The 12,612-nt window shown below is 41.4% G+C and overlaps 1 protein-coding gene across 1 annotated transcript; it reads left to right on the top strand.

Annotated features, from left to right (window-relative positions):
• Positions 1 to 1,745: 1,745 nt before the first annotated feature.
• LOC131837115 (ribonuclease K3-like) lies at positions 1,746 to 2,081 on the top strand. Its single transcript, XM_059183374.1, has one exon. The coding sequence runs from the start codon at positions 1,746 to 1,748 to the stop codon at positions 2,079 to 2,081; it is 336 nt and encodes a 111-aa protein (XP_059039357.1).
• The last annotated feature ends 10,531 nt before the right edge of the window (positions 2,082 to 12,612 follow it).

Genomic DNA, 12,612 nt, shown 5'->3' with positions numbered 1-12,612 from the left:
AATGCAACTAATACACTATAGATTGCTTATGCTTTCAAAATGGGTCTAGAAGCCAAGGAACTTGCCTTGTCTTCACACACAGCTCCCTCTTTGGGATGACCTTACCATCCTCTTCCCTAATTTCTACTTAATCCTCAAAACCCAGTTCATGTGTTGTGACCTTCTCTCTGTCAGCTCCTCACAGCCCCCTGGCACTCTTCCACCACAGACGCTAGAGCTATTGACAGTTCTTATATATAATGTATTTCCCTATTTAAGTGAGTGACCATCTCTTTCATTAGGTCATGATCTCCTGAATCTCAGTATCTGGCCCAATAAATGGACACATAAATGAATAATTCATTCAAATCTGTTGTTGGAACTCACCAATGTTGTTGGAACATTACCAAGTACATGGTAACAATTCTATCAAATTTACATCCTGCATTTTCTCCTAAAAGATTGAAATCATAGGATGGAACTAGAGCGTATCATGCTTAGCGAAATAAGTCAAGCAGAGAAAGACAACTATCATATGATCTCCCTGATATGAGGAAGTGGTGATGCAACATGGAGGCTTAAGTGGGTAGATGAAATCATAGAGCTTCAAAATACTGAAGCTTCTATCTAGAAGGAAGCACTCAACCCATATCAAAAGGAAATTGTTTCCTCACACTTCTTTGAGGAGTAATCACTTCTCCTTTGTTCCTTTAAGTAGGCTTGCTCTTCCTGCATCTGCAGGGCTACTGGCTTTAAACAGTGAGTTGGAGGGTGTGCACAAGAAAGGCATCTTCCAAGCCCTGGGTTTCCCTTTCCTCTTTCCTAGGGCTCAGAGCCCTTCCCTGCTGCACGCAGGCCACGCTTGCATACCTGGCAGAGGAACAGCAGACAAAAGCCTCTGAACCTGGGACTAACCACAGCCTCTGTCCTCAGCAGGAGCCCCAGCACAGAAACCTGGTAAGAGGAGAAGTCTGGGGGAGAGTAAAGTCCTGATGATGACCGGAAGGTTCAGGTGATGTAGATGGAGGAGAAATATTCCAGGAGGGAGGAGGGAAGAGACAAGGTTCTGGACCAGGAGGTATAAGACAAAGACAAGAATGGAATATGCCACTTAGAATAAAAGTCATCTTTTTTTTTTTTAAGATTTTATTTATTTATTTGACAGACAGAGGTTACAAATAGCCTGAGAGGCAGGCGGGGGAGGGGGGAAGCAGGCAGAGAGAGAGGAGGAAGCATGCTCCCCACTGAGCAGAGAGCCTGATTAGAGGCTTGATCCCAGGACCTGGGATCATGACCTGAACCAAAGGCAGAGGCTTTAACCCACTGAGCTACCCAGGCACCCCAGAGGAAAAGTCATCTTATCACATTCCTCCTCCCTGGGCTTCACATCATTCCTAGAATTGTGAGATGCATGTCAGAGAGAAGATGGTTTAAAGAACAGAAAAAAGATCAATGAAATCTTAAAAGGCGCACTAAGGATCTAAATGGTTAAATTATGATAATAACTTAACTAACTAATTAACTTAACAACTAAATAGTTGTGAATGATAATTTTGCTCTTATGGCTTCTACTACTATCATTCTCTCCATTTCCTCTCTCTTCCTACACAGAAGAGATGATGCTGGATCTTCTGGGACCCTTTCCTCTCCTTCTGGTGCTGCTGGGATCATGGGGGCCAGTGCCACTTGCTGCTAGGCCTAAAAATGTCACCAGGGTTCAATGGTTTGAAATTCAGCATATAAGAGCAGGTCCTGTCCAATGCAAGATGGAAATGAGTCGTGTCAATAATTATACTCGGCACTGTAAGCCTGAAAACACCTTTCTGCACTCCTCCCTCCAGAACGTGGCTGCTACTTGTCTTTTGACCAACATGACCTGCAGGAATGGCCAGAATAACTGCTACAAGAGCGCAAATCGTATTAGCATGACTTACTGCAGTTGTCCTCCAGGGCCATATCCCAACTGCAACTACAGTACTACTCTCCAGAACCGGTTCTATGTTGTTGGCTGTGAACGTCATCAACGGGGCTTCCCTCCCAATCAACTGCTTCCTGTGCACTTAGATAGAACCATTCCCCGGGTTCACTTACACTTTGATTAAGGCCAAAGTCCCTCTTACAATGCAGGTTCTCTTGATGATCTGTTCTGCCTTTTCTTTTCCTTTGTTGATTCCCATGGTTCCCATGAAAGAAAGAAGGTGGGGAGTGAGAAAATTAGAGGGCCAAGATGCAAGATCAGGATTGGGGACAAAAAACAAATAGGATTCTTTCTTGCTTTGGAGCTCTGCGTGTTTCTAAGGAAGGCCATAGGAAAGAAAGCAAAGAAAGACCCAGGCCCCCTATTTTTAATCTTGAAACTTCTGCCAAGCTTTGCGATATTGTGTTCACAACAATAAAATCATTTTCTCCTGCACTGTAATGACCTTGAGTGTGTGTGTCTGGGATCTTGGTCATGTCATTGTCAGCCTGGGGCCATCTGGATTGTATTCACCAGCATTCTCAGGAGAGCTGTTTGGGCCCAGGTGTCCTTTGAGGTTATTGAGCAACACAAGGCTGCTGCCACTTCTCCCACCCCTGTGTCTTTTGGACTTTGGAGCAAGAATGTTCTCCATCCCTTCAAACTCTGGCTCAAGGCTTTTACATATTTCCTTAGAAGCCATGGTCTATGTTTAGTTGGAGGTGGAATGGATACCTCATTGAGTCTGCATAGTCCTTCACACACAGGTTCTAAGCCTAAAAACCAATGCATACTACATATTTTCTGTTGGTTTCCATATTTCATCAGATACTGTCTGAAATATAACCACTAGTAGGAATAATAATCCACTGTAGCTTTAGAATCACTTCTCCCATGATCTATTGGAATGCATGAAAGAAAGAATAGATCAAGAAAAAAAGAAAAGTGCTGGGGAACTGAAAACATTCTTCCCTTACCTAAATACTCAACTATGAACTAATGGTGTTTTGGAACAGACAGTTGATTTAGATCCTGAAGACAGGGAGTAAGTATGTGGTTTGGGGCACCTGGGTGGCTTATTGGTTAAACAGGTAAGCCTCCGCTTTACTCAGGTCTTGATCTCTGGGTTTGCACCCATTAGGCTTGATGCTCAGAGGGGATCCTGCTTCTCCCTCTCCCTCTGGCCCTCTTCCCCCCTTGTGCTTGCTCTCCCTTTCTCTCAAATAAATAATAAAATCTTAAAAAAAGAATTTGGCTGGGATGAGAAATTAATTCCTGTGCTTGCATAACAGAGGAACTCTAGCCCAATTAGAAGGAAGGAGGGAAAGCTAGTGTATAAATATGTGGTTTGTAAAAGCTATCCTGTCTTGAGGAACTACAGTAAGGAGCAGAGGATGGAGACAGCAGATTTGAAGTTTTTTATTTATTTAGGACTTATTTTTATTTTAGAGGGAGAGAGAGTGGGAGTAGGAGGGCAGGGGGAAGGAAGAGACAATTGCAAGCTGACTCCATATTGAGCCCAGTGCCTTACTCAGTATTCAGTCTCACAACTCTGAGATCAAGGCCTGAGCCAAAACCGAGATTAGTTGGTGGCTTAACTGACTGTGCCACCAAGGCACTTCAGATCTGAAATTTTTGAACTGAATTTACCTTGCAAGTACACTTTTTACAGTGATAAGGTAATTTATTAGTATAATAGACTGCAATGGAAGCTAGTAAGATCTGGGCAAATGAAGGCTGAAACAGTAGTTCTGTGCCTTACTGAGGAGCTCAGAGGAGAGGGTATCTGAGCATGGCTTCGTAGGATGGTTAAGAAACCCAGCAGATGAGATTAGAAAGAATATTCTGAGCAAAGGAAATAATACCCATGAAAATGTCAAGGGTTAGACTAGAATTTGTTCTAAAAGGAAAACATGTGGCTATTATGGAAGCTTAAAAAAAATAAACCATTTCATTGAATAGACACATAAATAACTCATTTTATTCAGTTCATGGATTAATAATTAGGAAACCTGTAACATGGTAAAAATAGTTCAATTATGATCTTGGTTTATGGACATTTCTATTCTCTACTAGACAAAATTCATTTGCAATGTGGTGAACAGGACATATCTGGGCTCTTATCAGTTTGCACAATTTCCTTTGTTTCCTGCAAGTCAAGCCAAAGTATACACCTCTGTAGTGTCAGCTCATCCCCGGGGTGAACAAACACTGACACCCCAATGAAAGGAAACACTATCATTTCTTTGGTCCATTTCCACATTTTGGACAGTTTCACTTTAGCAGATATGGGAAACTTACAACTTATACAGAAAAATATATAGAGTTCCTAATGATGGGTGTGGAAAGAAGATGGAGTCATAACATAGTCTGACCTAGCAACTGGACAAAAACAGATGCCCGAAGTGAGCAATGGGCTAAGTCTTGGGAGCCATTTTGACAGTCAGGATTGTAGCTCTGCAGAAACAATAAAACTAAACCTCACAAAGGAACTTGGAGCTAGTTCATCAGGTAGCATCAGTCTCTGACTCACTGTTCTGACCACTCACTTGTCAGGGGCCTGACAAAAAGACCTCAGCAACCACGGAAGAGGGAGTATTCTAGGAGGTTGAATATGGCTGAATATCATGTATGATTCGAGATACTAATGTTCTGTTATTTCAGTGACAAGAATTTGGCACTATTCCTTTTCCATTCAGCAAGCATGTAAAAGTCTAGAGAAGGAACAGACCAAATAGCAGGACTTCAGCCTAATCCCCTTCCAGCCAGACAGGAATGTGGAGAAGATATAGGCTTGTTTCTACAGAAACCCCACAATGGACACATCAAATGCCCTGAAGTTGCTTTAGGATTGTAGGGCTGGAAAAAGGACCAAGCCAACCACTAGAGTCCATTCCCATCACTAGGAGCTTCTGACAGAGTTCAGGATATGCTACTCCAGAATCTGGCAATTTGGCAAATTCAATCTTTTTTTTTTATTTTTTTATTTTTTATAAACATATATTTTTTATATACATATATTTTTATCCCCAGGTCTGTGAATCACCAGGTTTACACACTTCACAGCACTCACCAAATCACATACCCTCCCCAATGTCCATAATCCCACCCCCTTCTCCCCAACCCCCTCCCCCCGGCAACCCTCAGTTTGTTTTGTGAGATTAAGAGTCACTTATGGTTTGTCTCCCTCCCAATCCCATCTTGTTTCATTTATTCTTCTACCCACTTAAGCCTCCATGTTGCATCACCACTTCCTCATATCAGGGAGATCATATGATAGTTGTCTTTCTCTGCTTGACTTATTTCGCTAAGCATGATACGCTCTAGTTCCATCCATGTTGTTGCAAATGGCAAGATTTCATTTCTTTTGATGGCTGCATAGTATTCCATTGTGTATATATACCACATCTTCTTGATCCATTCATCTGTTGATGGACATCTAGGTTCTTTCCATAGTTTGGCTATTGTGGACATTGCTGCTATAAACATTCGGGTGCATGTGTCCCTTTGGATCACTACATTTGTATCTTTAGGGTAAATACCCAATAGTGCAATTGCTGGGTCATAGGGCAGTTCTATTTTCAACATTTTGAGGAACCTCCATGCTGTTTTCCAGAGTGGCTGCACCAGCTTGCATTCCCACCAACAGTGTAGGAGGGTTCCCCTTTCTCCGCATCCTCGCCAGCATCTGTCATTTCCTGACTTGTTGATTTTAGCCATTCTGACTGGTGTGAGGTGATATCTCATTGTGGTTTTGATTTGTATTTCCCTGATGCCAAGTGATATGGAGCACTTTTTCATGTGTCTGTTGGCCATCTGGATGTCTTCTTTGCAGAAATGTCTGTTCATGTCTTCTGCCCATTTCTTGATTGGATTATTTGTTCTTTGGGTGTTGAGTTTGCTAAGTTCTTTATAGATTCTGGACACTAGTCCTTTATCTGATATGTCGTTTGCAAATATCTTCTCCCATTCTGTCAGTTGTCTTTTGATTTTGTTAACTGTTTCCTTTGCTGTGCAAAAGCTTTTGATCTTGATGAAATCCCAGTAGTTCATTTTTTCCCTTGCTTCCCTTGCCTTTTGCGTTGTTCCTAGGAAGATGTTGCTGCGGCAGAGGTCGAAGAGGTTGCTGCCCGTGTTCTCCTCAAGGATTTTGATGGATTCCTTTCGTACATTGAGGTCCTTCATCCATTTTGAGTCTATTTTTGTGTGTGGTGTAAGGAAATGGTCCAATTTCATTTTTCTGCATGTGGCTGTCCAATTTTCCCAGCACCATTTATTGAAAAGGCTGTCTTTTTTCCATTGGACATTCTTTCCTGCTTTGTCGAAGATTAGTTGACCATAGAGTTGAGGGTCTATTTCTGGGCTCTCTATTCTGTTCCATTGATCTATGTGTCTGTTTTTGTGCCAGTACCATGCTGTCTTGATGATGACAGCTTTGTAATAGAGCTTGAAGTCCGGAATTGTGATGCCACCAACGTTGGCTTTCTTTTTCAATATCCCTTTGGCTATTCGAGGTCTTTTCTGGTTCCATATAAATTTTAGAATTATTTGTTCCATTTCTTTGAAAAAGATGGATGGTACTTTGATAGGAATTGCATTAAATGTGTAGATTGCTTTAGGTAGCATAGACATTTTCACAATATTTATTCTTCCAATCCAGGAGCATGGAACATTTTTCCATTTCTTTGTGTCTTCCTCAATTTCTTTCATGAGTACTTTATAGTTTTCTGAGTATAGATTCTGTGTCTCTTTGGTTAGGTTTATTCCTAGGTATCTTATGGTTTTGGATGCAATTGTAAATGGGATTGACTCCTTAATATCTCTTTCTTCTGTCTTGCTGTTGGTGTAGAGAAATGCAACTGATTTCTGTGCATTGATTTTATATCCTGACACTTTACTGAATTCCTGTATAAGTTCTAGCAGTTTTGGAGTGGAGTCTTTTGGGTTTTCCACATATAGTATCATATCATCTGCGAAGAGTGATAATTTGACTTCTTCTTTGCCGATTTGGATGCCTTTAATTTCCTTTTGTTGTCTGATTGCTGAGGCTAGGACCTCTAGTACGATGTTGAATAGCAGTGGTGATAATGGACATCCCTGCCGTGTTCCTGACCTTAGCGGAAAAGCTTTCAGTTTTTCTCCATTGAGAATGATATTTGCGGTGGGTTTTTCATAGATGGCTTTGATGATATTGAGGTATGTGCCCTCTATCCCTACACTTTGAAGAGTTTTGATCAGGAAGGGATGTTGTACTTTGTCAAATGCTTTTTCAGCATCTATTGAGAGTATCATATGGTTCTTGTTCTTACTTTTATTGATGTGTTGTATCACATTGACTGATTTGCGGATGTTGAACCAACCTTGCAGCCCTGGAATAAATCCCACTTGGTCGTGGTGAATAATCTTTTTAATGTACTGTTGAATCCGATTGGCTAGTATTTTGTTGAGTATTTTCGCATCTGTGTTCATCAAGGATATCGGTCTATAGCTCTCTTTTTTGGTGGGATCCTTGTCTGGTTTTGGGATCAAGGTGATGCTGGCCTCATAAAATGAGTTTGGAAGTTTTCCTTCCATTTCTATTTTTTGGAACAGTTTCAGGAGAATAGGAATTAGTTCTTCTTTAAATGTTTGGTAGAATTCCCCCGGGAAGCCGTCTGGCCCTGGGCTTTTGTTTGTTTGGAGATTTTTAATGACTGTTTCAATCTCCTTACTGGTTATGGGTCTGTTCAGGCTTTCTATTTCTTCATGGTTCAGTTGTGGTAGTTTATATGTTTCTAGGAATGCATCCATTTCTTCCAGATTGTCAAATTTATTGCCGTAGAGTTGCTCATAGTATGTTCTTATAATAGTTTGTATTTCCTTGGTGTTAGTTGTGATCTCTCCTCTTTCATTCATTATTTTATTTATTTGGGTCCTTTCTCTTTTCTTTTTGATAAGTCGGGCCAGGGGTTTATCAATTTTATTAATTCTTTCAAAGAACCAGCTCCTAGTTTCGTTGATTTGTTCTATTGTTTTTTTGGTTTCTATTTCATTGATTTCTGCTCTGATCTTTATGATTTCTCTTCTCCTGCTGGGCTTAGGGTTTCTTTCTTGTTCCTTCTCCAGCTCCTTTAGGTGTAGGGTTAGGTTGTGTACCTGAGACCTTTCTTGTTTCTTGAGAAAGGCTTGTACCGCTATATATTTTCCTCTCAGGACTGCCTTTGTTGTGTCCCACAGATTTTGAACCGTTGTATTTTCATTATCATTTGTTTCCATGATTTTTTTCAATTCTTCTTTAATTTCCCGGTTGACCCATTCATTCTTTAGAAGGATACTGTTTAGTCTCCATGTATTTGGGTTCTTTCCAAACTTCCTTTTGTGGTTGAGTTCTAGCTTTAGAGCATTGTGGTCTGAAAATATGCAGGGAATGATCCCAATCTTTTGATACCGGTTGAGTCCTGATTTAGGACCGAGGATGTGATCTATTCTGGAGAATGTACCATGTGCACTAGAGAAGAATGTGTATTCTGTTGCTTTGGGATGAAATATTCTGAATATATCTGTGATGTCCATCTGGTCCAGTGTGTCATTTAAGGCCTTTATTTCCTTGCTGATCTTTTGCTTGGATGACCTGTCCATTTCAGTGAGGGGAATATTAAAGTCCCCTACTATTATTGTATTGTTGTTTATGTGTTTCTTTGATTTTGTTATTAATTGGTTTATATAGTTGGCTGCTCCCACGTTGGGGGCATAGATATTTAAAATTGTTAAATCTTCTTGTTGGACAGACCCTTTGAGTATGATATAGTGTCCTTCCTCATCTCTTATTACAGTCTTTGGCTTAAAATCTAATTGATCTGATATAAGGATTGCCACTCCTGCTTTCTTCTGATGTCCATTAGCATGGTAAATTCTTTTCCACCCCCTCACTTTAAATCTGGAGGTGTCTTCGGGCTTAAAATGTGTTTCTTGGAGGCAACATATAGATGGGTTTTGTTTTTTTATCCATTCTGATACCCTGTGTCTTTTGACAGGGGCATTTAGCCCATTCACATTCAGGGTAACTATTGAGAGATATGAATTTAGTGCCATTGTATTGCCTGTAAGGTGACTGTTACTGTATATGGTCTCTGTTCCTTTCTGATCTACCACTTGTAGGCTCTCTCTTTGCTTAGAGGACCCCTTTCAATATTTCCTGTAGAGCTGGTTTGGTATTTGCAAATTCTTTCAGTTGTTGTTTGTCCTGGAAGCTTTTAATCTCTCCTTCTATTTTCAATGATAGCCTAGCTGGATATAGTATTCTTGGCTGCATGTTTTTCTCGTTTAGTGCTCTGAAAATATCATGCCAGCTCTTTCTGGCCTGCCAGGTCTCTGTGGATAAGTCAGCTGCCAATCTAATATTTTTACCATTGTATGTTACAGACTTCTTTTCCCGGGCTGCTTTCAGGATTTTCTCTTTGTCATTGAGACTTGTAAATTTTACTATTAGGTGACGGGGTGTGGGCCTATTCTTATTGATTTTGAGGGGCATTCTCTGAACCTCCTGAATTTTGATGCTCGTTCCCTTTGCCATATTGGGGAAATTCTCCCCAATAATTCTCTCCAGTATACCTTCTGCTCCCCTCTCACTTTCTTCTTCTTCTGGAATCCCAATTATTCTAATGTTGTTTCGTCTTATGGTGTCACTTATTTCTCGAATTCTCCCCTCGTGGTCCAGTAGCTGTTTGTCCCTCTTTTGATCAGCTTCTTTATTCTCTGTCATTTGGTCTTCTATATCACTAATTCTTTCTTCTGCCTCATTTATCCTAGCAGTGAGAGCCTCCATTTTTGATTGCACCTCATTAATAGCTTTTTTGATTTCAACTTGGTTAGATTTTAGTTCTTTTATTTCTCCAGAAAGGGCTTTTATATCTCTCGAGAGGGTTTCTCTAATATCTTCCATGCCTTTTTCGAGCCCGGCTAGAACCTTGAGAATTGTCATTCTGAACTCTAGATCTGACATATTACCGATGTCTGTATTGATTAGGTCCCTAGCCTTCGGTACTGCCTCTTGTTCTTTTTTTTGTGGTGAATTTTTACGTCTTGTCATTTTGTCCAGATAAGAGTAAATGAAGGGGCAAGTAAAATACTAAAAGGGTGGCAACAACCCCAGGAAAATATGCTTTAGCCAAATTAGAAGAGATCCAAAATCGTGAGTGGGGAGAAAGGGGATAAAAAGAGGTTCAAAAAGGAAGAAAGAAAAAAAGAAAAAAAAAAAAAAAAAAGAAAAGAATTTTTTTTTAAAAAAGAAAACACCTAAGAAAAATGTAAAAAATATATATATATATATTAGATAAACTAGTAAAAAATCGTTAAAAAAGAAAAAGGTAACAGTTAAAAAAAAAAAAAATTTTACCCGAAGGCGAGAAAAAAAAAAAAAAAAATGAAAAAGAAAAAATTAAATTAACTGCAAGACTAAAAAAAATCACAGGAAAAAAGCCATGAGTTCCGTGCTTGGCTTTCTCCTCCTCTGGAATTCTGCTGCTCTCCTTGGTATTGAAACCGCACTCCTTGGTAGGTGAGCTTGGTCTCGGCTGGATTTCTTGTTGATCTTCTGGGGGAGGGGCCTGTTGTAGTGATTTTCAAGTGTCTTTGCCCCAGGCGGAATTACACCGCCCTTACCCGGGGCCGGGGTGAGTAATCCGCTCGGGTTTGCTTTCAGGAGCTTTTGTTCCCTGAGCGCTTTCCGTAGAGTTCCAGAGGACGGGAATACAAATGGCGGCCTCCTGGTCTCCGGCCCGGAGGAGCCGAGAGCCCAGGGCCCCACTCCTCAGTGCGCCCTCAGAGAACAGCGCCCAGTTACTCCCGTCTGCCTGACCTCCGGCCGCGCTCCGAGCTCACCGAGCCTGCGACCGGTTCAAGGTAACACGGAGCTGCGAGCTTACTGTCGGCTCTGTCTCTGTAGCCGGCTTTCCCGTTCCAATACCCGCAAGCTCTGCGACACTCAGACACCCCCGATCCTTCTGTGACCCTGCGGGACCTGAGGCCACGCTGACCCCGCGTGGGCTTCGCCCCGGTTTAGCCTCTGGAGCGATGTCCCTCCGCGGAACAGACTTTTAAAAGTCCTGATTTTGTGCGCGGTTGCTCCGCCGCTTGCCGGGAGCCGGCCCCTCCCCCCGGGGTCTATCTTCCCGTCGCTTTGGATTCACTTCTCCGCTGGTCCTACCTTTCAGAAAGTGGTTGTTTTTCTGTTTCCAGAATTGCTGTTCTTCTTCTCTTCGATCTGCCGATGGATTTTCAGGTGTTTGCAATCTTTAGATAAGCTATCTAGCTGATCTCCGGCTAGCTGAAGCAGTCTCAGCTTGCTACTTCTCCGCCATCTTCTCCTATTGTCCCAAATTCAATCTTTTAACCTGAAGAAATTTGAGAAAAGACAGGTGCAGTAAGGACTGGCCTTCTGCAGAAGAAGATCATAAAACCATCCTGGAAGAGGGTTTAGTTCATACCCTTGGTTCTATTACATCTTTCCACAACTTCCAACACTTCTTCAAACCTAGCACACAAATACTCAGGTGTAACCATTTCTTTTGGGCTTTTTTTTCCCTAGGGAAGGCTCCCATGTCACCTTAAACTCATGTGAAATAAATGTGCATGCTTTTCTCTTGTTAATCTGGGTTTTTTGGTCTGTTTGTTTGTTTGTTTGTTTGTTTTTGTTATGGGGGCCCAGCTGAGAACTTAGAAGGGTAGAAGGAATCGATATTTTCCCTCCCCTACACTTGTAAGAGTTGTGATAATTTAAGAGAGATAGGGAGCAGAGGTAGACTCTCCCAGTTGCATCCTCCCCAATGTGTCTTGCACTTTACTTGGGGTAGCAAGATAGTCTTTCACTTGCCTGAATTAAGACAAGGTAGAAACTTTGTTTCAGGAATCAGGCAGAAGGCCAGTCTTGAGAACTTGGGCACTGGGTGAAAATCAGTGTGAATCAGAGAAAATGGTTCTTCACCAGAAATGGGTAGGAGACTCACTGTGGAGCTCATCAAACACAGACATGCAAAAGATCTGGTTCCCAAAGAATCTGTTTCAGGAGGCCTGGAATCTAGGCCTTCTTAAAAGTCTCTTAGGCACTTCTGATGAGAGGGGCCAGGGTTGGGAACTCCTGCCCAGGCACAGGGGTAATCTGATACTGTTTTCCTCTGCAAGTGGACTCGGGGTGCTATCAAGTTGTGTGACTACAAAGAGAAGGGGGATGTGTGGCTGTACAATAGGTTAGATGAGTGCTAGGCACACACACAACTTATATGTGTGTGTTTTAATCAATAGATTGGTTCAGAGCAGTTTTAGGATTATGGGAAAAGTGAGTAAAAGTATAGAAAATTTTCATAGTCTTCTCCCTTACCCATTCGCCTACCCACACAGCCCACAGTTTTCCTCTTATTAACATCTTGCATTAGTATGGTACTTTTGCTATAATTGATGAGTCAATATTGTTCATTATTAACTAAAGGCAACAATTTAATTAGCATTAATTCATTGCATTCAATAGTTCTAAGGGTTTTAACAATAATGTCCTTGTAGGAGAGGAAACCATTTTCCTTGACTCTCTTATGGTTTCTGGCTGGGTCTGAAAATTGAGTTGACAGAGATAAGTAAGAGAAAAGCATAGAGATTTGATTAGACTTGTACTGTTGGGTCCCCCAATAATGGGTCCATGATTAAAG

The sequence above is a fragment of the Mustela lutreola genome, chromosome 7 (assembly GCF_030435805.1).
Source record: "Mustela lutreola isolate mMusLut2 chromosome 7, mMusLut2.pri, whole genome shotgun sequence".
NCBI classification, from domain to species: domain Eukaryota; kingdom Metazoa; phylum Chordata; class Mammalia; order Carnivora; family Mustelidae; genus Mustela; species Mustela lutreola.
The sequence above is the reverse complement of the archived record's forward strand: the minus strand, read 5'-3'. Positions and strand labels throughout refer to the sequence as shown.

Bases quoted from the DNA above. Each gene is read 5' to 3' on its own strand.
- LOC131837115 (XM_059183374.1), top strand. From the start codon at position 1,746: ATGGAAATGAGTCGTGTCAATAATTATACTCGGCACTGTAAGCCTGAA.